Source organism: Myotis myotis, unplaced genomic scaffold (genome assembly GCF_014108235.1).
Source record: "Myotis myotis isolate mMyoMyo1 unplaced genomic scaffold, mMyoMyo1.p scaffold_m19_p_11, whole genome shotgun sequence".
In the NCBI taxonomy this organism is placed as follows: Eukaryota; Metazoa; Chordata; class Mammalia; order Chiroptera; family Vespertilionidae; genus Myotis; species Myotis myotis.
In genome coordinates, this window is record NW_023416315.1 from 5,460,088 (window position 1) to 5,484,897 (window position 24,810).

Here is a 24,810-nt window from a genome sequence, read left to right on the forward strand (position 1 = left end):
AGATGTGCGCAATGGTAGTTTACTCTTGGGAAAAGCACGCTCAAGGTCTAGGCGGAGAGCACGCAAAGGGGTTCACGGAGCCAGGGAGCTGTTAGCTGGAGACTTTTCTGAATGGACAAGGTCAACCCCAGAACATAATGGTCTTCCTTTACCCTACAGGTAATGCAGGTGGTGAAGGAGCAGGTAATGAGAGCTCTTACAACCAAGCCTAGCTCCCTGGACCAGTTCAAGAGCAAACTGCAGAACCTGAGCTACACCGAGATCCTGAAAATCCGCCAGTCTGAGAGGATGAACCAGGAGGACTTCCAGTCTCGCCCGATCTTGTAAGTTACCCACCACCTCCACCTCCACCTCCTCCAGGGCTCTGACGGGCCATTTCTGGAGTGAAAGTCTCTCTCAGCCGGGCTGCGCTGGGAGCTCTCTGCGGGAAGCCAGCGAGAGACGTTCCGGGGCATCCGAGCAGCCCCTGGGCAGGCTGGGCAGGGCGGGCTGAGCGGGAGGTGGGCAGGTGCTGGTCAAGGGATCTATCTAAACCAGGACGTGGCCCAGGGACCGATGAGCCCTCTAAGGATGTAGCTGAAACGTTGGGGTCCCTTCCTACCACTGAGAGCAAACTTTGTTGCCCATGAAGCGACATTCTTTGGAGGTGCCTTTGAGGGGCAAGCTGCGCTGGCCCAGCCAGAGTGAGGCCGTGATAATTAAAGCAAAATCACTCAAGCAGCGTGCGTGGGAGGGACGGAGCGCTTGGGAGGCGAGATCCACCTCCTCCCTGCCTGCTGGCTCCACTCGGCATCACTTCATATTGCCCTTGTGACTGTCAGCTGCAGGCCCGGGGCAGAGAGGCAGGGCCCCTCGCTATAGGACTTGGCATCACAGCCCACCAGCAGCAGTCGCTTAATGTCATGTGTCTGCATCTGTAAGATGTGCTGAGCCTTGGGCGCGAAGGCTGTCTGGTTTGCTTTGTCTTTTCTTAGCACTGGCCCGTGTGTCTCCCCTGTCCCTTTCTAAGAGCTCGGCAGTTTTGCTGCCCTTGTCACTTATAGGGAAAGAAATGGGGCAGGGGGAGGGTAAGGAAGGTACTTGATGCTTTGCTCACTCTGCTGGACACAGCTTCTTCTAAGCTTTGTGCGAAGCCAACTCACAGCATAGGTGTCACTGGGAAGCCTATCTTAAACCTCTCTCTCTCTCTCTCTCTCTCTCTCTCTCTCTCATTCTGTCTCTGTCTCCCTGTCTCTCTGTTTCTGATTCTTGTTCTTTCTGCCTCCCTTTCTGTTACTGGCTCTTCTATATCTGACATGTCTAATGCTTGGCAATTCGCTTGGCACCTCTATTTTGTTTTCTCACGTCCCTGTGAGATCAGCAGGTCTTGTCCGCATTCGAGGACCAGGATGCAGTCTCAGCAGCTGAGGCCTTTCTTAGCAGCGGGGGAACCAGGACTTGAAGTCCAGCCCGCTGATCCCTCAGCTCATGCTCGTCTACCTCAGTCCGTTTGCCAAGTGCACAATTAAGATGCAGTTTAAAAAGGTGCACAGGTTCAGAAAAAAAAAAAAAAAAGGTGCACAGGTCTGAAAAGACAGTAGCCAAGCCCTGGCATTTCTTTTCAAACCCCAAGTCACCTTAGAAGCTGCAGAGCAGAGCTGTAGACTTGCAGGGGATGAGGTCGGGCACAGGGGCAGGGAATGCCGCCCAGTGTCTTTGGAAAACCTCAGTGACACCCGTCCGCCACTTTCCTTTGACCTCGCAGTTAAGTCCAGTAGCTGCACAGACAGGATGTGGCCACGAAGCCTGCAGGGTTCACTCTCTGGCCTTTCACCGAGCAAGTCTGCCAGCCAACCTCTGTTTTCGATGAACACTGGGGAGCAGCTCAGAGGACAGACCCAGGTCCAGGAGAGAATCTCACCAGCCTGGGGGTGCCGTCTGTCTGTCTGCCTCCTGGGGCCTGGACCTGGAGTTGTCACAGTGCGAGGCTTGGAATTGCTCTTCACACTCTCATTTGCCTACCTCTTTAAAAAAAAAAAAAAAAAATATATATATATATATATATATATATATATATATATATATATCTTTTTATTGATTTCAGAGAGGAAGGGAGAAGGGAGAGAGAGATGGAAACATCAATCATCAATGATGAGAGAATCATTGACTGGCTGCCTCCTGTATACCCGCTACTGGGGATCGAGCCCGCAACCTGGGCATGTGCCCTGACCAGGAATCAAACCATGACCTCCTGGTTCATAGATCAGCGCTCAACCACTGAGCCACACCATCCGGGCCCTCCCTCGTTTACTCCTCTTTTTAATGATTTACGAGGCCTTTAGATAGAACGAGAGGAATATTTGTCAAAACCAGAGCCAGGGAAACTGCGCCTTCCCCACCTGGGAAGGGAACACCACAGAAGACAGGTCACCCTAGATTCAGAGGAAGCCCAAGGTCACGGTGTGTGAGCCTCAGCTCCTGTCGAACACGGAGCGTTTGGAGAACATAATCTAAGCAAACTCAGTGCTACCTTGGGCGCACACTGTCTCCTTTGGGAGTCACAGCAGTTTCCCAGGAAAGGCACTCCTATCCCCATTGTACAGATGAGGAAGCTGAGGCTCAGATGGGCTGCATGACAGGCTCGCCTTGGGCAGAGCCTAGATTGAAGGCCCAGCCTTCTGAGTTCTAGGTCTGCGTTCTAATCACTACTTTCAGCACCGCCCCGAGGGCTGGGCTCTGGGTCTCCCTGCCCAGTTTCCACTAGAGCAACTCGCTGAACATCCCCATGATAAAAAGATCTCTGCTCTTAAAAATGGATTTAAAAATCCATTGAACTCTGTCAAGGTAGCTTCACAGCCCAGCGCACGTAGAAGGAAATTACATTGTTAGCCGGAGACAGGATGCAAATGAGCCTTAATTCATGCCATCACCACCCCAGTCTCTCTGGGCTAGAACCCTGGACAATGCATCGTTCCCATCTGCAGGTGACAGCAGCGAAAGCAAAACATGGTTCCGAGGTTTGCCCGGGACTCAGCGTTTGCTGTGGAATAGTCGTCTTGCCATTGCCCGAGGTCCCTGTTTGATCAGATCGCAAATATCATCTCTGAGACCAACTTGGGGCGAGGGGGGATGTGACCAGAGATTTATCAGCACAGCAGAGCTGCATGAGTTTTTGCAGAAGTTTATGTGTGTCTTTGTAAAGCAAGAGAAGAAATTTCTCGGGACACTTTGGTCTAGAAAAACATCACTCAAGTGGCTAGTGCTTTTGTGGGGATTCTGTAAATGTCAGAGGATCCATCGTGTTATTGTAACAGATAAGCCTTCTCAGATAAGTCTCTAAAGCCCAGCTTGGGAGGCATTGGGATGTTCATGAAAAGACGTAGCTGCACCCCCTTCCCCGCTGCCTTCCTTGCCTCCCCCCGCCCCCCACCACAAAGCCCTGTCCCCCAGGCCCGCTGTTGAATGTGTTTATTTTCACAGGGAGCTCAAGGAGAAGATTCAGCCAGAAATCTTGGAGCTGATCAAACAGCAGCGTCTGAACCGCCTCGTGGAAGGGACCTGCTTTAGGAAACTCAACTCCCGGCGGAGGCAAGGTATGGTGGCTGCGGCCGCTCCAACCCGGACCTGCCCCATGGGAGTCCCAGGGGCGTGGCACTGGTTTAAAGGGAGGCCATGCAGCACGGAACTCGGACGGGATCATAGTCCCTGTGGCTCTGATACCCTGTGCACCCCAAGGGGAACCAAAGTCCAGAATTCCAGAGGCTCCACAGAGCTGAAGAGCCCTCTGGGCCACGTAATACCATGAGTTTGCAGTTGTGGTTCAGCAACGGCTACCGTGTGTTGATTGAGAGCTTACCGCGTGCCGGGCTGTGGTGTAACTTACATTCATGAATTTCACTCTCACGATAACCCGATGAAGGAGCTACTGGGCTGCACCCAGTGTACAGATAAGGGAGCCAAGGCCCTGAGGTGGTAAGCACGTCACCCCCAGTCACAGAGGATCAAGGATGTGCCAGCAGCTCCATGGCCCTTACTTTTGTTTTTATATGTATTTTTACTGATTTCAGAGAGAGGAAGGGACGGGGAGAGAGAGATAGAAACATCAATGATGAGAGAATCATGAATCAGCTGCCTCCTACACGCCCCACACTGGGGATCAAGCCCACATCCCAGGCATGTGCCCATGACTGGAATGGAACCGTGACCTCCTGGTTCATAGGTCAATGCTCAACCACTGAGCCACACCAGCCAGGCCCTAAGGTTTTTAGCATTTGTATGAGACTCCATAGCTGGTGTGTCAGGGCCAAGTGTGTCCCCCAGGTCTATGGGACTTCAAAGCATTAGTGAGGCCAAACCACCTGGAGAAGGATTTGGGGTTCTGGGGTCATCTTCTGCTGTGAAGGGAGACAGCAGCCTCCAGAGAGGCAGGATTCTGAATCAAAACACAGGACTCTCCTTCTGAAGAGTGGCCAGTGACACCGAGGACCTGCAGGCAGGGTGACCTTCCCGTGGCCTGCCCCTCAGCTGTCAACTTCCGTCACTGCACTCAGAGAGGAATCTGGTATCGCATCACCTGAAAGATGACAGCTCCCTTGAAAATAGTGCTGGGGTCCCTCCCGCTGTGTGACTTGGGAAGGTCGGCCTCAGGCAGCCAGTAGACCGCCTACTGAAGATGCGACATTTTCAGCTAAGCTATGAGAGATCCAAAATCCGAATAGCAGTGTCCACTCTGCCTCCCACACACAGGGCTTGCAGGGGCCCCCGGGGCCAGCAGCCAGCAGCCAGCGGTGGCCTCCGTGCCCAAGACTGAGATGTTGGCTGAGTCCACTGGAGAGGGGATCAGGACTCGGTTCTTGCTGGGCCCTGTGCCTCCCTGAACTGGCCGGCCTGTCGCACACAACAGTGGTAGCTCTTCTTCACTGTGGTCATCTCCCCTGAGGGCCCGGGGCCAGCCCCAAACTCGTCTCAGCCTGGCTGGTGAAGACAGACAATAAACTACCCTGTTCGTAGAGCCGCCTTTGGCCAAGTTCATTAACATTCAATAAAATGAATGTTAATGTACAGTTTCTTTTCATCTCCTTGATGGAGCAGACACAGAGTATTTCCATCCTCGCATGAAGGTCTGTCGCACGTTACCGCGGGAATTATGATCATAGTGGTTATTAGCTCCATAATGAGCCACGTGACTCTGAGAACAGCTTTAATCAGCCCTGGAGACCTTCCCAGGCTTGTGTGTTTTGAAACCAGCTTTTCCCTCTGATCCTTCAGAGATATGGAGATGGAGAGAGGGGGGGGGGGGGGGGGAGAGAGAGAGAGAGAGAGAGAGAGAGAGAGAGAGAGAGAGAGAGAGAGAGAGAGAAAAGAAGAGAGAATTGTCTCCATACTTTAATTTTGGAGTTTGGGAAGGAAGAGATGGCTGTTAATGTCCTAAATTCCTAATTGACTGGGAGACCTCTTTAGTAACTCCTGTTTTCTCTTTAAATGCTAGTAAACTACCTTTGACAGTGTTCTCACTGCTTCTTCTAACTGCTGTTAGTGACACAGTCCACTCACTCATTGCCCAGAGGGACTGAGGAGCTGGTACCATCATGCTGGGCTTTGAAAAGAAAGCACACACTCTTCTTACCATGAAAGAGGCTGCTAATCAAGCTGCCCCTGGCGGCTGACGCTGAAACCGTCTCCCCCACGAGTGGACGCTGTGCTGGTCAGAGCTGGGCCTCTGCCTTTCCTTAGAGCCGCTCTACCTTTGAGGCAGACATAACCAGGTTAGGGTGCCACCAGTCTTCCCAGCGCGCAGTCCGCCAGCCCTTACCCCGCGGGAGACCCCGGCTGAGTACCAGCGTTTGATTCTCAGGAGTCAGAGCAGCCTCCCAGCCTCTCAGTCCCCTTTGCCGTCTGTCCCAGACTTCCTCTTTGATGGGGAGGAGCAGGCACATCGCTGACAGCGGTGATGCGCAGTGCTCTCTGCTCCCCAGCATCTTAGTGTAGACAGAGAAAGAGGAGCTTCCGTGGGACAAGAGAAGGGCTGGGCAGCGAGGTCAGGTCAAGAGACTGTGAGCCTCCGGCCGGAGGAAATTCCATCAGCCGTTACGTCAGATATTGCTGCCGTCAAGCTCGTTAGCCTCTTGCATGTTTTGGAACAAACATCGACGGCAACTATGCAAGGAAGATGGTGCTTTGCCTCCTGGAGCCTGATAAGCAGCCCCTCTTCTCTAGCAGCTTCTGGACATAAGCAGACGTTGCCCCGGGGACCTGCTCTGTTCCTGCTTTTCCCTGCAGTGCGGGCAGCGTGGCTGAGCCCTGTCCCTGCTTCTCGGCGGGGGAACAGATGTCCCCACCGCCCCTCCTGGTCGCCATCAAGAACTTAGAACCCATTCCTTCCCGAAGAGATCCGATCGGGCGCATGGCCTGTTCTCCAGGCGGTGCTGTCAGGACATGAGTGTTTTGGCAGGGCCGTGGGAAACCCCGACCCCTCACCTGTGCCTCTCTGTGTTCTCCTCCTCAGACAAGTTCTGGTATTGCCGGCTCTCCCCCAACCACAAGGTCCTGCACTACGGAGACCTGGAGGAGAGTCCTCAGGGAGAGGTGCCCCACGACTCCTTGCAGGACAAGCGTAAGTGCCCTCCCGCGGGCGGCCGGAGGTGGGGGTCTTGTTTGTTTCCTGGTCCCTAAATATCATGCAGAAAAGCTATCCATCCGCCTACATAAACCGCCATAAGTCCTGGCCTGGGCGTCCTCAGGAAGCACAAGACCTTCGTGGCTTCGTGCTGGGGACTGGACAGGGAAGGAGGAAAAGGGTGTGAACCTGGGGTTCCGTCGTCCACTTTCACATGACTTACCCAGGTGCTGTTTCAGGGAGCAGGAACAGTATGAACCCGATTCTGTCCATTGTCCTTTCCTGATGACGGAAATAATCATGACACCGCCCACATTTACTTGTTATAGTCCAGTGTTTCCCATAATCTGATGCAAAGCTAATGGCAGACCCAAATATGCTGCAGTAATCAAAGAGGGCTTCCCGGAGGAGGCAGCAGCTCAGCACAGCCTTGAGACGGCACAAAGATGGCTGTCGTCTTTAAGCTCCTTGTCTAGAAAAGGTACTCTCTGCCTGTTTCCCTACTTCTCCAAAGACGTAGCACAGACACTGGGAATTTACAGTGATCTGCATGTTATTGTTTCCTAAATATTCCCTGAAATACATATTAGTTGTATTTATTTGCTTTTTCTGTAAGACGTCTGTTTTAATGTATGCATTTTGAATAACCAGTACTTTGATAGATTATTTTAGCCCAACACCAAACCAGGTTACAGGTTTTCTTAGGCACTATTAAGTATACACATTAAAGGGAGGATTATAGAAACAGTAAAGTATACAAGCCAATGAATTAATTTGAGAGAGAAATGAGACGAAATGAACACAGCCTCAGAAGGTATCCCAGGAAGAGAAATCAAAGAAGGAGAAAAATAAAGACACTGTAAGCAGCCTTTGTACGTCACACTGGCCCCGCAGTGAGTCCTATCCGTGGGTCCCAGATGGAGCGCCGACCCCCAAGTGCCTGCACCTAACCTCTTGTCATCCCAGGGCCCACGGAGGTCAAGTCTGTCTGGCCTCCCTTGAAGCCCATGGCATCGAAGGCGAAAATAGCCCAGGAGTGGAAAATCCTGACACAGTCAGACTCTGCTGACATGTCAGACAGCCGGGACCTTCTCTCCTCCTCCAGCTCAAAAGTGGGGCAGTCTGGGCTTTGTAGTGTCATTAGCTCAGAACGCAGTCTCCTTTCGTAGGCGCACTGCCTCCCAGCGCTGTTGTTGGCACTGTTCATGGGAAGAGAAGGAAATGGAAGCCTTTCGCTGCAGAGCCTGGGGCAGTGCCTGTGCCCCTGCAGTGGGGCACCTGGGCCTCTGTCTGTAATGAGGACCCTCCCTCAGGTCTCAGGAAACACTCCCTACCCCACTGTGGACAAGCTGGACCCGTGGCTCTGAGGATGGGTCTGGGACCAGCATCCCCGAGGAACTTCCTAGAAATGCAGAGTGTAGGCCTCACTCCCAGACCTGCTGAATCAGACTCTAGGGATGAGGACCCATCCACTGCCCTCTAAACCAAGAACCCATAGGTGTGCAGGTATGTGTGTGTGTGTGTGCGTGTGTGTGTGTGCGTGTGTGCGCATTGGAGACAGCACATCTGTGTGCACATCTGTCCAGAGAGGGTGTATTCATGTAATGACATCAAGTGAAACCATGATGTGCTGAGCTGAGAAGGCCCCACCTCGGACACTAAGTCTGCTGCCTCGGGCCTGCTGCCGGGTTTGCATGTGATTCCAGTGACACACTCTGCCTGGCGCCAAGTGGCCCTTTCTCTTGGAGCCCTTAAAAGTCAGAAGCGTCATTCCACCAGAGGCATGACCAGGCCTTCAGTGACTGTCCAGTGCCATCGTTCATGCCTGGGACACGGCCCTTCCTTGGCCAAGGGGGACATTGCCTTCTGCCCCGTAAGTTAATCAGTGCTGGACATTGAGGTTCTGATGCATCGAAGCGTCGCAGAATCCTCTTCCTACACAGTGTGGGTGAGGATGGGAGACTCTGCAGCTGTCTCCATCCCTGAAGGTTTAGGAAATCAGTTACTCTTATCATATTCGTTTTGTTTGACAGGAAATAGGGCCCTTAAAAATCCATATCTCCCTCCATCCCCTCGCCCCCCCCCCCCCCACCAGGTTGACAGGCCCTCATCACCCCCATAAACACTAGACTGCATTGCCTTTCAGCCCTGGCCCCTCCGTGCCTCCCTTTGAGAGAATCTAGGCCATTGCTCTGCACTCCCACATCAAAGGGGCCAGGGGGAGGAGGCGCCCCCACACACAAGGCGATGAAGCCGATCACTGAGACCGCAAAGCCAAGTGGGCGATGTGGGTCCGTGATGCTCGGCAAGTAATTCCCATCCCCAGTCTACGGAGAGAATGAACTCTGATTATTGATAATGAAAACAACTTCAAATAACATGTACTGAGGGCTTACTATATGCCAGGCACTGTGCCAAGAAGCTTAAATTATCCTCTTGACAACCTGACACGGTAGATACCATTGCCCTTGTTTTACAGATAAGGAAACTGAGGCACAGGAAAATTAGGTGACTTGTTCAGGGTTACATGGCTACTGAGTGGTAGGACAAAGATCTGATTGCCATCATCCAGCACCGTGGCCCAGCCTTGTAACGCTGCTCTGCGCCGCCGGGATTAAAAGCAGCCGTGATTGTGGCTCCAACATCAGAGCAGCCCTCGGAGGGGGATGATGTCATCGTTTCACATTGCAGGCGAGGAGGCTTCGGCTCCCAGACATCAGCCCAAAGTGGGACAGCCAGTAGGTGGGTCTGGATTTCAAAGCCAGGCTCTGCGGCTCCAAAGGCACGGCCCTTCCCACCACGCCATGCTGCCGGCTTAGAGACCGGATTCTTCACAGGCTGCCCTGGGCCCAGCCTGTCCCTCCTCCTCCGTAACTCCGCCCACAGAGGCTGTGTCCACAGCAAGTGCTCAGCTTACCAGCCACTTCCTGGGAGACTTCTGCCTCCACCAGCTCCCTGTGGTGAAGACCAACATTGTGTTTATCATGGTGGCCATATTTACTTGTGCAATGGTATTTTTGTTTTAAGTCACAATGAAAGTTCCTTCTATAGGTGTTAGCACTCAAAGAGTTTGCTGAACATATCTGAAGCGATAACCACATCAGGGCTGTTTCTGGTGTGAGTGGGGTGCTGACACCTTCCAAACCTGGGGAGAAACCATGGCCCACCAAGGGAGCATGGAGGGGAAGAGAGAGCAATCGTCCCAGCTCTGTCCCCCACTGGCTATGTGACTCCACATCTTTATTTCCTCTCCTTAGGCCTCAGTCTTCCCATCTATGCAATGGGAGTGTTGAATTAGATCATCTCAATCCAGCTCCAAGTGAAGAGAGCATAGAAAGAAATGAAGCCAATGCCCCAAGGATTTAGAGTTGAGGGTAGGATGCCAGTAGTGACCGTCCTTTCTCATATCTCTTGGCCCCACTTCTCTATGCTGCCGCCCCCCCAAAAAAAGACCTCATCGAAACTCTTGCCTGGCTTTCACCTCACCCAGAGCCCTCTGCTGCCCTCTTAGAGAGCCAGCCATGAGTCTGGTTCTGCTCATGGCAATAGAGAGGGCCTAATTCTCCAGTGCCTCTAGAGCAGTGGTTCTCAACCTTCCTAATACCGCGACCCTTTAATACAGTTCCTCATGTTGTGGTGACCCCCAACCATAAAATTATTTTAGTTGCTACTTCATAGCTGTAATTTTGCTACTGTTATGAATCGTAATGTAAATACCTGATATACAGGATGTATTTTCAGGGGTCGCGACCCACAGGTTGAGAACCGCTGCTTAGAGGCAAAGTAGGCAAAGAACGGCCTTTAAAAGCCACGGTGTGCTTTTAGAATTAGTGTTTTCCTTTTAGCGGAACTCCTGTCACAGGCAGCGTGTCTCCTTGATAGGGGCAATGCCTGTGAGGAACGTGAAGTCTGTCCTGCCGCAAGCAAGGTGGGAAAGCGCCCGTTCCCCCCTGAGCCTCTCCTTGGACTCTGAAGGCTGCTCCCGCAAAAGCCTCCGTGCTCACCGTGTCCCCTTCCACATGGTGGGTTCGGAGCCACGGGCAGCTACTATTTATAGATTGTAGACTCTGGTTCACTGACCGTGTTACAGATTATGCAGCAGAAGACCTCCTTCGTCTGAGGTACTCATGACTCACATGCCGTCTGACGCTGGGGAAGGCTTTCTGAATCGGTGGTTCATTGTGTCAAATCCACTTCAGTGGTGGCTTCTCCACTGAACGGTAAACCTGACTTCCCCAAATGCCTCCCCTCTAACGTCATCAATAGGCAGCCAGGCAGGCCACCCAGAGGAACAGGGCTGCTTGCCGGTTGTGAACATGGATTTGAGGAGAGCTGACGTTTGCAGTTGTCGTCGGCAGTGGGTTCGGGAAGCGTAGGGACCGACTGCAGGTCCTGCCAGTGCGAGGGAGAGAGGCAGAGGCAGGAGCGGGCTCCAGGGTGAAGGTTCCGCCCTCAGGGTAGACTGCACTGCTCCGCTCCGCTGCAGGAACAAACACCCCAAATCAGTGGCTCAGGACAGTCAGAGTCCGTGCCTCCCTCCCCGTGTTACGTAACTGACATGGGCCACTTACTCGGGGACACGGCCAGTGGCTGCCCTGCCATCTCTTAGCCGTGCCATCTGGATGGAACATGTGGCCTCTTCAGTTTCTCGGGGAGAGAGGCTGGTGGGCATGGACTTTTCCCTGCCTCCCTCAGTTAAAGAGACTGGCCATTTCCCCTCGCACTGCATTGGCCAGAACTAACCACTTGGCCCCAAAGGTTGCTGGGAAGTGTAGTCGTCCATATGCTGGAAAGAAAGGAAAGCCAGATATTAGTGAGTACAAGTAATGGGCTGTAGAGTCAGGACTGCAAGGTGAAGGAGCAGACACCGTGGGTCAGATGGCTGGGGGCGGGGGGCGGGGTGGGCGCAGAGATTCCCCAAAGGGTGATGGCAGCCCCAGTCTTCTCTCCGGTTGGAGAAAGCCCCCAGCATGTCGGCAGGTTTGCACACACTTCTGAGCTGTTTCCGGGTTCCTGGGAAACGTTAGCTTTTAAGGGGTTTTCCTGTTGTATCGCTTTGATAGTCTGTCTATGTTATGATTCTGTCGTCCTCTAAGTATGACCCTCGCAACTCGATTCCCCAGTAAAAGTATGTGAACTTTAATTGTGGAACTTCTCGTCATCTTCGCCATTAAGGGAATAATTACTGGTTGATTACTTAGAATTCAGTACTCAAAGCTTCCGCAGATCCGAAGTGAGACTCACGGTCTCTTATGGGACAAAAGATTAGCAATTGGAGAGGGGCAGGTGACTGAATTTTTTTTAAGGTTCCAAACCACCCCCCCCCCCTTTCTCTCTCTCTCGTTACTTTAACAAAACGTTTTAAATGCAAACACCTTTCCATCTCTTTTTATCTCCTTTCAAGTCCTGAGTAAGACAGGAGATAGCATCTTTTCATCTAACTGCGCGAGAAATACCAGCTACCATTTCCTATCAGGAAAGAACATTCCCTTCCTTTCGGTTCAGTGTCATTGTCCGTGAGACAGGGAGAATGAGCCCTGCCTTGCAGAACTGTTGTGGGAATAATGAGCTGGGGACGGGGAGAATGACAGTGAGGGCTCAGGACTGTTTAGTCAAATAAATGTTTTATGATAGGGCTGCTTTTCCTCATCCCCACAACTCGGAGACTAAATAGAAGCAGATACTTCATCGAGAGACCCTGACATACTCAAAGCACTTGGCCTTGTTTTTGGCCCTCAATGTCTTCCACAATATCAGTATCAGTACCACTGTTGCTGTTACCGTGACTGCCTCCTCTAATTCTGTCACTTTTCACATGACTGCCGTGGGATTTTTTTTTTTTTTTTTTTAGGTATTTGTCTTAATGAACTAAATTCTGTTTATCAACATAGATTTTTCTCCCCAGGGATGCTTTTTGCCAGAATATAAGAATATATATTCGTTTCCAAGCCCTGGGCACTGCCTGCCTTCTCTTCCTCTTTGCAACTCTTCTTTCTCTTTGCTGTGGTTTCTGGGGTGGCCGCTGGGCTAGCAGGCGCCATGCTCAGTCCTGCTTCTCTGCTGGCATCTCAGCTTTGACACGGTGGCGTTACTGTCATTTCTTTTATGAATTGCAGTGCCGGTGGCAGACATCAAAGCGGTGGTGACAGGGAAGGACTGCCCTCATATGAAGGAGAAAGGTGCCCTTAAACAAAACAAGGTATGGCTTCCAAATTATGGCATGTAGTTCTGTCTGAGCACCGCAACAGCCGTGGGCCCAGCCTTCGTTCTTTAGCAACAGTGCGCATGTGCATGCATGCCTGCCTGCCTGCGTCCGTGTGTGTGTGTGTGTGGGGGGGGGGTGTGGGTGTGTGTGTGGGTGTGGGTGTGGGTGTGGGGGGGGAGGGGGTTTGCACATCTTTCTCTTTTCCTGATTTCTTTTACATCTGTCAGCTTTATTTTCCCTCCCACCAATCATGTGTTGAATCCGTTCTCTCCCTCCCTATGTCCAGCCCTAGGACTTGCCCTCTCACTATTGTGCCTGACTTCTCTCCAGCCTTGTCCGTTCACCCCCCCCCCCCCCCGCCACCTTCCCTGGGACTCTCCTAACCTCCCATGGGTGTTTATATTCTCCCTTACCCAACTCCACCCCCCAATCTCTTTCATTTTCTCCTGTTATCACTGGGGTCTCAGTGAAGCCTGGGGAAGGCGGAGACCAAACGACTCAGAAAATCGCAGAAAATGTTTGAGGCCTGACATCCTCAGGATGGTGGAGAGGACTGTGAAATAGACCAAACCCAGCTTCCAGCAGAGACTTTCCCCAGAGCTGGATGTCGCTTCAGTCCTGTTCACATTACAATAGTTTCACCCACCCCTGCTAGTTGACCAGCTGGCTGTTCACCAGGACAGCCCACGGCCCCGCCAGAGCGTGTGCCAGGGGCATTCTCTGAAAAGAGGCAAGATTTCCTTTGCCCCCAGTGTGGAGGTATTTGATCTTAGAGGGGCCACAAGGAAGCCAATTCTTTGTTGATACCTCTTGGCCTCTTGTGGTATATAGTACCCATCCGTGAATGAATTACCCAGACCCATCAGGGCGCTCCCGCCACGTTGGTACCAAAAATTATCATATAGATCAACACGTTGCTCTTCAACTGTTCACTGTTGGTATCTATGAGGAATATAAACATTATGTGCATTTTACCTATCAGTTAGGATTGAAGTGAATAATCCCTGCTCTGTCATCTTTAACACGAAAAGGTAGTGGGGAATCCTGGTCTGCATTGGATGACCCTGTCTATGGTTGAGGAAAAACAAAAGTACATGCATACACACACACACACACACACACACACACACACACACACACACACCGAGTTCTATCCTCAAGGTCACCTGGGTAGATGGGACAGAGTCCACAGAGTTAAAGTGATTGCTGGCCAAAGTGGCCATATGAGGCGAGTCACCCCAAAACAAGATGAGGAATGGCAGCCAACACTGTGTACTGAAAATACGTTGTGTAAATCTCTGCTCTTGTATCCATTCAGTCCATTATTTGGCCCTGGAAGATGAGAGTCCCAAAACCAAGGTGCCATCATGCCCAGAATTTCTCTGAGCATCCCCTGACCCAACGTGCCTCGTCCCTGGGTCCAGGCCCAGAGGGTAGAGCGTGAGGTCAGAGGCCCTGGGCAGGGGGGGAAACTTCAGGTCCTCCTGCTCCTCTGTCCCCAGAACTCACCCTCCTGGGCCTCCCGTCACACGGTGAGGGGGGCCTGGTGAATCAGTGGGACAAAGGATGGCCATGAGCTGCTCCTGGACATCAGTTTTCACTGAATTAAATTCACTGGGAATGAAAGATCTTAGGCGGTGAGCTCAGATGGATGAGTGAGTGCCATGGGGTGTGACAAGGAGCCCCTGAGGGGGACACTGCCCCAGATCCATGACAGCGTGCCCCCCACCTCCTGGCGCCTCTCTCCCTCCAGAAGGTCTGGACAGGTGGCAGCTCCTGAAGTGTTAGCCCGAGAGGTGTCATTGCTCCCAGCTCTGTAGCCGCCCGCGCCACGTGCGAAAGAGCTGACCTCCACCGACAACTCAATGACAACAAGCCAGAGACATCAATAAACTCATTATAAGTGATAGCAGCCTTGAGACAGGCATGCGGCTTGGAGAATTAATTCTTCCCCCTTCCTCCCCTCCCAGGCAGCTTCGGCGAAATTAGAGTAGGGACTGACATGCTCCCGAATTTCCCATTTCCTGCCTGTTGTATCGGGAATCTGGGTCATGACAGTGCCCCTCGTTCACGTCCTCACTGGTATATGCCTCAGCCCCCCTCTCCTTGTCGGTGTCCCTGAACAGAGGCAGTGTCACAAGGTCAACCACACCGACCCTCTGGCCTCCAGAGACTTCTCTTCTAAGGTTGCACCCTGCCGACGGCTCAGACCAACGGAATAATCGTTGCGCTCAATATTGTACAGTGCAGACGACTTGAGAAGTGCACGTTAACATACATATTAGACGGGACACCGAGTGTCTCCCCCCAGGTCACTCAGCTACAATGAGATGACCGTGTCCCTTGGTCCTTGGTCCTTGTGTCTGGCTCCTCCTATCTGCACTCAGTAGACACTCACCTATGAATGAACCCAGCTCTTCCGACAGTGGGCCTAGGCTTCCCCTCTGGCTGCTGTGGTATAAAATCCAGGGTGGGTAGCCTTTGCTCTGCAGAGTTCAAAGATCAAGGGGCAGACATGGTCCTTAAAGATAATGGGTTCACCCAAAAGCATCATTACCTACCACGTTTTAGGAAATTCACACCCCTATAAGCATCTATCTGGTTGAGGTGATCAAAGGTAGAGCAGCCCTTCGTGCTGCTGACTGGGGAAGAGTTTACAGCTTCTCGTGGTCCCCCTGGAGGAGCGATGCTGGAGAGCCACAGCTTTGGGTGGCGTGGCCCTGGACCACTCACTGGGCAGCCACTTCTCAGGACACACCGGGAGCCCTGCTCCCTGTTCAGGCTGCAAAATGAACGGCCCTTTCCCTGAGCAGGTGTTTTTTCCAATCTCTTGCAGGAGGTGCTTGAACTCGCTTTCTCCATCTTGTACGACTCGAACTGCCAACTGAACTTCATCGCTCCCGACAAGCATGAGGTAAGGTCTTGGTGGGGTGAATGGATGAGAGGAGATCACACTTTCTCTAGAAAAGCAAGCAGGAGGAAAATAGGGGAAAGAAAGAAATTTCATTTTTAAAAAAAGCAAAACCGTGAACAAAGAAACATCTTGTAGACTTGGGATGGAATGGGAACCTCTTGAAAACCTGCCAGCTTCCCTCCAGCGCAGTAAGAATCCATGTAAAGCAAAAGATGCTTTAAGCAGATGCTTAAGGCTCAGCCAGGGCCTCGCTGCGACCCCATAGGAGGGCCGCCCTGGGTACCACTGTGGAGGTTTCATGGAATACTTCGTTTTTGGTCAGGATTTTCCCAAGACAAACTTGTCTCTATTCTTTAAAATACTGTATACACCCTGCCCGGCCAGCTTGGCTCACTGGTTGAGTGTCAACCTATGAACCAGGAGGTCATGGTTCAATTCCTGGTCAGGCCACATGCCTGGGTTGTGGGCTCAGTCCCCAGTGTGGGGTGGGCAGGAGGCAGCCAATCGATTCTCTCTCATCACTGAGGTTTCTATCTCTCTCTCCCTCTCCCTTCCTCTCTGAAATTAATAGAAACTTTTTTTAAATAAAATACTATATACATCCAAAACTCACATAAAATAATATTGAAAAATAGAATTTAAAAATGCATTTGATAAGGGAGGTTTTCTTTAAATTATTTGAGAGGTTTGGGGCTGTCTCCACCGCCGGGTTTTATTTCTGAGATGCTTTTGTTCCTTTCTGACATCCTGTTATATGTATGATTTGTTTCTCTTCTGGAGGCACGCTGTCAGCTATATTTAAAATATTTAGCATGAGCTAGGAAAGTGCGTTTAGAAGGGAAAGTACAGCGATGGTTGATTTACCTTCTTCTCTTGTAAGCTCGAATCCAGCATCACTCTGGAGGCTTATTTTTAGACGCGCCATTCAGATTCGGTTGGCGTGTGGCCGCATAAACAGCTCTCAGAAAGGAGGGGCGTGTCTGTAAGTCCCACTTTGTTCCCTGGCCCCCCGGGGAGCGGCGCTCATTTGGAAGTTATTCAGAATCCGGCTTTCACTGGTTTGAAGCTTTTGAATAAAATTGTACATCCCAGAGCGAGAGGAGAGATCAGACGCAAATCCTGCATTTAGAATGGTGCTTGCATATCATTCTGGGCTGCTTGACATTTAGTTTGCAGAAGGGTCTGACTCTGTCCTCGTCGTCCCGAAATAGATTCTGCGTCCCACTGTTTCTCTTTGGAAATAAAACTGTGGTTGCACGGGCCACCACATCCACGCTGTGCCCTAGAATAGGAGACGGGGTGCTGCTGAAACGGGGGGGGGGGGGGGGGGCTTTCCCCTGGAGCGCTCATTCCAGGTAACGCTGAGCCTGGGCCGCCAGGGCCGCATGTGTGTCGGCCTGTGATGTGGGAGGAGAGACCGCTGTGTGCGGTGAGCACCGTCACCCTCTTCAGAGCACTCTCCCGTCTGCTCCCTCGTTTGAGTGGCATCCTCACGCCTAAAGCAGAAACAGTGGACCCGGTGCCCCTTTCCGGGGGGGGGGGGGGGGGGGAGGGGCACACCTCGACAGCAGGAGAGAGATAGTGATTGTAACTCCTCTGAGCTGCTCTCCTTCCTCTCACTTGACTCTCATCTAACATCCAAAGAGCGAACCAGTAGAGTCCACGTTCGTGAAGGAGGGAAACAGCGCACAGGTTAGGACACGTGTCCCGGGTCAGACAGGTCGTAAGCGGTAGAGCTGGGATTGGAGCCATGGGGGGCGTTTCTCTGGAGACCCCTGCTCTCTGGCTCCTGCTCTGTGTGGCTGTGCAGAGAGAGAGAAAGCGGGGCCTAACTCACAGCTTCCTGCCTGTGCCCAGCACCCAGCTTCAGCCGTTCTCAGCTCAAGGCCAGTCTGGGTCCATCTGCACCACCCCCACCCAGCACCACCTTCACCCAACACCACCCCACCCCAGCACCACCCCCACCCAGCGCCCACCCATACCCAGCGCCACCCACACCCAGCGCCCACCCACACCCAGCGCCCACCCACACCCAGCGCCCACCCACACCCAGCGCCCACCCACACCCAGCGCCCACCCCCACCCAGCGCCACCCACACCCAGCGCCACCCCACCCAGCACCCACCCGCACCCAGCGCCACCCACACCCAGCGCCCACCCACACCCAGTGCCACCCACACCCAGCGCCCACCCACGCCCAGCGCCCACCCCCCAGATTATGTTGGAAGCCCATCCAGATACCATGTAGTTTTATTTGTAAGAATTCCCACGTGCATCTCTAGGTCATCAACAGTCCACTTTGAAACCTAACGACAGTACTGTTATCACACCCACTCTCATAAAAACGTTTTGTACAGAAACCAGTTTTATGCGTTGCTTCCCCGAGGGCAGCTGTGATCATGCTCTAGGTCTGCCTGTTTCTCCGGCCTGGCCCCGCGCATGGGCAGCCACCAGATGAGCAAGTAGGAAAGCCGCTCTGCACACCAGCAGCGGCAGCTGCAGCGGTGCTAACACTGGGGCAGGCGTGGGGGGGGGGGGGGGAGGTTGCCGTCCAGTGAGGACTCCTGGGCAGGACCCCTCCGCAGGGGCTGACCTGCGGCCGCCCCACTCCAGAGAGGATGCTCTTGCTCCGGGTGACAGGGACTCCTGTAAACCCACCCCAACATCTCAGGCAAAACACCGTCTCTCCCTCGAGCTTCCAGACTTAGAAAGTAGTTATGTAAATAGCACTGTCCCAGAAGCCCCCGCACCTCCGTGGGCCTCCCCGAGGGCTCCGCGGTCCCCCTGGCTGGAGCAGGGAGGAGGAGATGCGTGGCAGGTTGGTCAGGCTCAGATGTGAAAATGAAGTCACTGCTAGAAATACGGGGCCAGGGGCAGGGACAGGCTCTGCCACATGCTGAGTCCTGGCCCCCAGGGAGTGGCTCCTCTGGTTCAGCCCACGAAGTGCTGAGCCGGGCAGGCCGGCGTGGCCATGAGCGCCCCCACCCCCCGCCCACTGCCTGAGGACCACTGCTCCGGTCAGCCTGCTGGGCCGCCGCTGCCGCTGCCCTCTCGGGCCCCTTCTTCCCCACCCCCTTCCATGTCATCCACATCCTCCCCGAGTGGCAGCCGTGGGGCACTCCTCCTCCTCCATCCCCTGCATCCCCTCTAGAGACTGCTGGGCACTAGGTCCAACTGAGTGCTGTACGAGCCTGCCCCTTGCTCCCAGTCCTCCCTGACAGCCACCAGGAATCTCCCAGGACCCGCTGCCGGACAGTCCCTGATTAGCTACGCGTTCCTCTGGCCAGCGATTCCGTCTTCGGATCGCCGCCCTCCGCCAAGTAGTTCTGCCTATTTCCACCACAGCCTGATGGCCGCCGGCCTTTGGTTCAGGGCTGTCGCTAATAAGGTTTTGACTTTTCCTTGTGTCACTGGGTTTTCAAGACAAACGGTGGCTGAAGGGTAAGGGTCTGTGCATTCGCTCCTGGAGCTTGTAAACGTTGGCCATTCCCCTTGCTTCCCGGAGCCGCTGGAGGCTAAGTAACATCCATGAGGCCTCCCAGCAGGCCGGGCCCCGAGGTGCCAGGTGTGGCCTCCCGCAGTGGGTTATTGCCTCCGGGACTGCGCCCTGATCCTTAAGTAGCAACCCTGGGGCCCGAGTCCTGTCCGATTGCACACGTTTTAATACCACCGTGCGCAGTCAGCGATGGGAGCAGAAGGGCCACCTTATGCAGCCGTGGTGCATGTTTTAAACAGTGATGCGGGCAAAGCGCTGAGCACGGAGCCCAGTGCCTGGGGAGAGCCGGTGTTAGCGGGGTCGCTGCCCCCGGCGCCTGCGGTGGTGGTCACTGTCCCCTCCTCTCCCGCCAGTACTGCATCTGGACGGACGGGCTGAACGCACTGCTGGGGAAGGACATGCTGAGCGACCTGACGCGCAACGACCTGGACACGCTGCTCAGCATGGAGATCAAGCTCCGCCTGCTGGACCTGGAGAACATCCAGATCCCCGACGCACCCCCGCCCATCCCCAAGGAGCCCAGCAACTATGACTTTGTCTATGACTGCAACTGAGGCGCCGGCCGAGCCCCCCCACAACTGGAAACCGCGGCCAGCAGGGGAGAAGAGGGAGCGCAGGCCACGCCTTGGGATCCGGTGCAAAGGGAAGCGCGGCCCTCACCTCCTCCGGCCTCACCTGCCGTCTTTCTGCCCCCACCTGGCATCTAGCTCACTGCCCTGATCGTGTTTCTAGACGCCATTGCTTTAGGCCACCTCCCGTTGCTGCAGCCTGTGGTGGGACAAGAGCAGTCCCGCCACCAGTCAGAGAGCCAAAGGGCCCCTCCGTCCGCACCCCAGCAGGCACGGCCTCCCCTCCTGGCGTCTGAGAGCCCGCAGCTCCTGACTGCCCCCAGCCAGCCCGCCAGACCAAGGGAGGGCCCCACGCAAGGCTTGTGTCTGGAAGAAACAGCCCAACTACTTGAGAAGACCCAACACCGCCTCCTCATCCCCTTCTCCAGAGTCAGCTCACACCGCCCATTCTGTATGAATTGAAATCTGCTTTCAAATCCGCTCCCTCCTCCAGCCCAGCCTTTGCCTTGCCCTCTTCCCCCTCTTCCTCTTTGGTCCCAAGAGCAGCAGCTGCTTCCTCATCCTAGTCCCCACCGGCCTTGGGTCCCCAGACACAGTCCCTAGGGCCCAGGCCCACTCCATGTCTGCACTGTGACCTTGACAGCCTCCTTTCCTCACCAGCTAGTCTTGGGTCTCCTGCCCCTGCCCCAGCCGCACCTGCCTTCTCCGTGTCCACACGCCCTCCCAGCTCCTTAGCTGAAAGCACAAAAGGTGAAGTCAGTTGTCATGCTCCATCTCTAACAGCCACGACCCACAGGCCCCTGCGACCCACAGGCCTCTGTGACAGACGGCTACTGCTTGCGTGTCTGGTGTCACCTTCTCCCGGGGGGGGCGGGTCCTGCTGCCACACAAGTTCCACATGATGGTCGAGGTGTCGGACATCAAGTTTACATCACTAGTTATTACAGGTGTTGACAATTTGCAAGGGTTTGGGTTGGCTGGTTGTTGTTTTTGTTTTGTTTTGCTTTGTTTTTGTACAAAAGAGTCTAACATTTTTTTGCCAAACAGATATATATTTAATGAAAAGAAGAGATACATAAATGTGTGTACTTTCCAGTCTTTTTAATTATTTTCATCCTAGACATCTCCCTGAGAATAACATTCCCTTAAACATGCTGTGTAATAAAATTAATTGTGATGAGTTGGGGAGCTGGCGTGTTGATGTGGTGACTTATGTTCTTGCTATTCAATTGTCAGGGTTGCCTGGGAGCCCATTAGAAATGCAGCCCCTTTGGCCCCACCCAGACCCTCAGAATCGGGGGATTCCTGTGCATATTCACTCCAAGGAGCACTGGCTTAGGGGCCTGGGGAGCACCGCACGGTCACCATAGGGTCTGAGCGTCAGTAAAGGGTGTTCCTTCTAGGAGGACCATCTCAACTCAGAGAACGTCAGACTCACTGTGTGAAAATGTGACCCGTTCATTTCACCCTGTGGCCTCCTGCCCGTGGCGCTCTCTCACCCCACCTCCCCTGTGGGAGTGCTGGATGTTGAACAACTGAGCCAGACCCTGGGTGTTACCTGGAAACCCAGGATCAGTGGTCCAACCTACAGGAGAAGAGCCAAACATGGAAACTGAGTCAATATGCAAGAGTCAGGCACCACCCACAGGCACATGGGAGCAAGGTCGGAGCTGAGGGTACTCCCTGTAGTGCCGGGAATGATGGGAAATCTCTGTAACTGGCTTTTATTGGGGTCCCTGTGTGGTCCTGGCTGCCACGGCCTGACCACCTGGTGGCGGGCAGGGAGCTCAATGTCCCCGTTCATGATATCATTTCCCTCCCCAGGAGGCTGACAGTCTTACCCATTTCACAGATGAGAAGTTCAAAGCTCAGAGAATTCAGGTTGCTCTCCAAGGTCACACCATAAGGAAGGAGTGGGACCGGGGCCTGAGTAGACCTTCCTCTGACCTGGGCAACACTGACTCAAAAGGCCCCTTAGTGGTGGCCCTCCGCCTCTGATACTTAAGCTAATCATCTCTGTGATCCCGGCTTGGTCTTCACATTTGGATCCAGGGGAGCAGGCCATCACATGTTGCTAGTGGATTCCATCATCTCCAAAAACATTATGCGTCTCAGCCCTGTGGCTGTGCCCTGCACCCAGCCTTCTCGGGGTCCTCAGTCCCTGCCATGGCCCTGCCCAGGCCTCACCTGCTGGGCTCACACCTGAGCCAGTCTCCTCGGCTTTTCCACCCGGGATCCCTAGGCCTCATCCAGGTCACCAGGTCTAAGAAAACTCTGCCCTCCAAGTGCCCTACAAACCTGATTTATTTCCCTGGAGTCCTCCAGCGTTTCGTGGTCTGTCTTCCTGTATATTTGCTCTTCGTTAACAGAAACGCATGCCTAGAACTTGGGAGGCGATGCTCCAAGTGTAACAAAGCCACCCGCTCACCTCAGCGGGTGCCATTGTGTCATCAACAGCTTCCCGGCACTTCCCCTCAGACTGGTGGCTCTTGGAGGAGCGAGGCCATCGCTTCTGAGACTGCACCTTGCATTTTTCTGCTGCAAAAAGAGCCACAGGCTCTCCCGCAGAATGCAAAGCGGGGGAGTAGGAGCCGGGCCAGCCCCGTGGACCTGCCTGTGGGCGGTACTGCTGCTCACCACACTAGCCACTACGCGCTGGGTCCCAGAGCAAGTGCCCGAGGCAGATCGCCTCTGAGAACAGGGCCCGTCTGTCATTCCTTCTGCCCGCTATGGGGCTATGTCATGCACCTACTGGGAGTGGACTGAGAAATAAACAGGCCTACGTGCGATTTCATTTGGCTCAAGTCATTTCAAAAGCAACCAAGAATCCATCCATCCCCAAATACAGTCATCACTGGAGCTGTTCCCCAGATGCGTCCCTCAGCTGGGGCCGCTGGGCACGTCTATCTGAGCGGCAGCTTGCCAACGTCTCGCTTGCAATGCACGGAGGAGAAATCCTCAGGGTGTGCGGGTCAGGCAGACGTGCCCAGATGGCCCTTTAAACTCTCCTTTAGATAATGTGTATTGCTTTGTTTCTCAGTTTATAAAATACTCAGAATATGTGGGAAATTCAGATGCATGTGTACATTCAGAAAATGTTCTCTAAGATAACCATCATTAATATTTTAATGTCTTCTTCTCCCAGGCATTTCTGATAGATAGGTAGATGGATAGATAGGTAGATGGATAGATACATAGATAGATGCAGATGATAAATAGATGTAGGTGAGAGATGTCTAGATATTATGTAGTTGAGAATATACTGTATATGACATGTATTTGTCTCACCAAATGAATGGAACCAGCCAGGGAAAAGGAGTCTGTCTGTTCGCAGACTCACCCTCAGGGTAGCCAGGTTTCTTTGGGAGTCTCAGCCAGTGATTCTGTTTAGCGTCTAGTGTTTGGCATCTTATTTCATGGGGCCGCTCTCCATGACTTCCGGAGAAGTCCCCTGGCCCGTCACACAGCCGGGTACCTCTATGAGTACGTTTCTCTGTGTCCATGTTAGTCGATGAGAAAGATAAAAAACTTAAGTAAATCCCATGTATCCAATGGGGAAAACCTGAAGGCAATACTTCAAGTGAAAGAAAAAGAAAGAGACCTTGCAGGATTTCAGGATGTCAGAATGTCAGGGGAATGTTAAGAGCCCAACTTGGAGACCTGAGAGCAAAGGAAGATGGGCCAAGCCCAGCTGAACGGAGACCTGGCTTCCCTCCCGCTGTGATGAGAGCGCTCCCTCTGCGTGTGTTCCCAGCCCTCCTTAACCCCCTTATGAGAAAGGGAGGCATAAAGGCATATTCCTCACCTTCAAAGCACTCAGGTGAGAACAAAAGCATCTGGGGCTGGGGCTGGGGGCTGGGGCTCTTAGCCTTGTCACTACTGACGTAGGGCCGGTAAGTGGAGGCCTGTCCTGTGCTTTGTGACATGTTGAGCACAATCCCCGTACTCTGCCCATTAGAGTCCAGTAGTGCCTGTCCCCTACCCCATCCCAGGCAAGTTGTGACAATCAGACATGTCTCCAATCCTCCCAGTTGAGAATCACTGAACTGGAGATATAGGGGATGGGGACAGAGGGGTGGGAGTCTGCCTGCTGGCATCAAACACAACGGCCCATATCCTTAAGCAATTCAGCAGCCGTGTCGCTAGGGACATGGAGGCTAAGGGCACCCATAGCCATTTGGGTTTGGGAAGAAGAAAGGAAACAAAAACGGATTCGCAGGTTTTATCTTAAACATCTTGATGGTCTTTCAGTGTGGGCCTTGCTTCCCTCCTGCTGCAAGGGAGGAAACAGGCTCCGAGAGGGAAGCTTGCCCAGGACCACGGAGCCGCTGCACAGCGGGCTCCCCACCCCACAAGCCGTATCCAGCCACCAGACGGGAGCTCCCGGCGCTGGGGAAGGCACATGTCATGCACCTGCATGTGTGACTGCTCACTCGGAAAGCTGGAGCGTGCGGAGGCGGGCCTGAACGGACAGGCGGCCACGACCCCAAAACCCGCGCGATTCCACGGGGAAGATGTTCACCCTTCGAATCACTTGGTCAGCAAAACTGTCACTGGAGTGTTTTGTCTCTTGATTGGGCTTTGCAATTAAAGCTGCTTTTGATGCCGGCACGTTTGGGCTGATTTTAAATCTGATTACCATCAGCATGACATCCGCTCGAAGCTGTTTTTAAACCAGCGGCAGCGATTTTCCTAGGGATGTGAGTTGTCAGAGTTTGTGGCCAGAAGTCCCTGCAGCCACATCTTCCTCTCCCTCCCCTGTGGGCACCTCCAGACACGGCCAGGTCCCCGCAGGTGCATCTCCGAGCGCCTCCGTGCTGGGAAGCCCGGTTCCCTCTGGGAGCCCCTCAGAGCCACGCTGTCTGAGTGCCGGCCTGAATCAGACCTTGGTGGAAGGTTGGGCCTCTAATCAGACCAGCAAGAGAAAGGCTCTGGGCCACGTCCTGTGGTCCCTCGACTTGAACCCCCCGCGTTAACAGCAGTAACATGTGACCTGGGCAGCCTGGGCTCCGCTGTGGAGGGGCTGAGGCT

General features: G+C 53.5%; 1 protein-coding gene across 4 annotated transcripts in view; it reads left to right on the plus strand.

The window, feature by feature from the left end:
• The window catches only part of ELMO1 (engulfment and cell motility 1), a 392,098-nt gene extending 371,131 nt beyond the window's left edge, over positions 1-20,967 (plus strand). For all 4 annotated transcript variants that reach the window (XM_036327308.1, XM_036327309.1, XM_036327310.1 and 1 more), the window contains 6 exons: positions 160-323; positions 3,460-3,572; positions 6,485-6,592; positions 12,712-12,794; positions 15,637-15,714; positions 19,564-20,967. In XM_036327308.1, coding sequence (XP_036183201.1) covers positions 160-323; positions 3,460-3,572; positions 6,485-6,592; positions 12,712-12,794; positions 15,637-15,714; positions 19,564-19,764 — 747 coding nt within the window. In that variant the 3' untranslated portion in view covers positions 19,765-20,967. The remainder of the gene's footprint in view (positions 1-159; positions 324-3,459; positions 3,573-6,484; positions 6,593-12,711; positions 12,795-15,636; positions 15,715-19,563) is intronic.
• Positions 20,968-24,810: the final 3,843 nt, after the last annotated feature.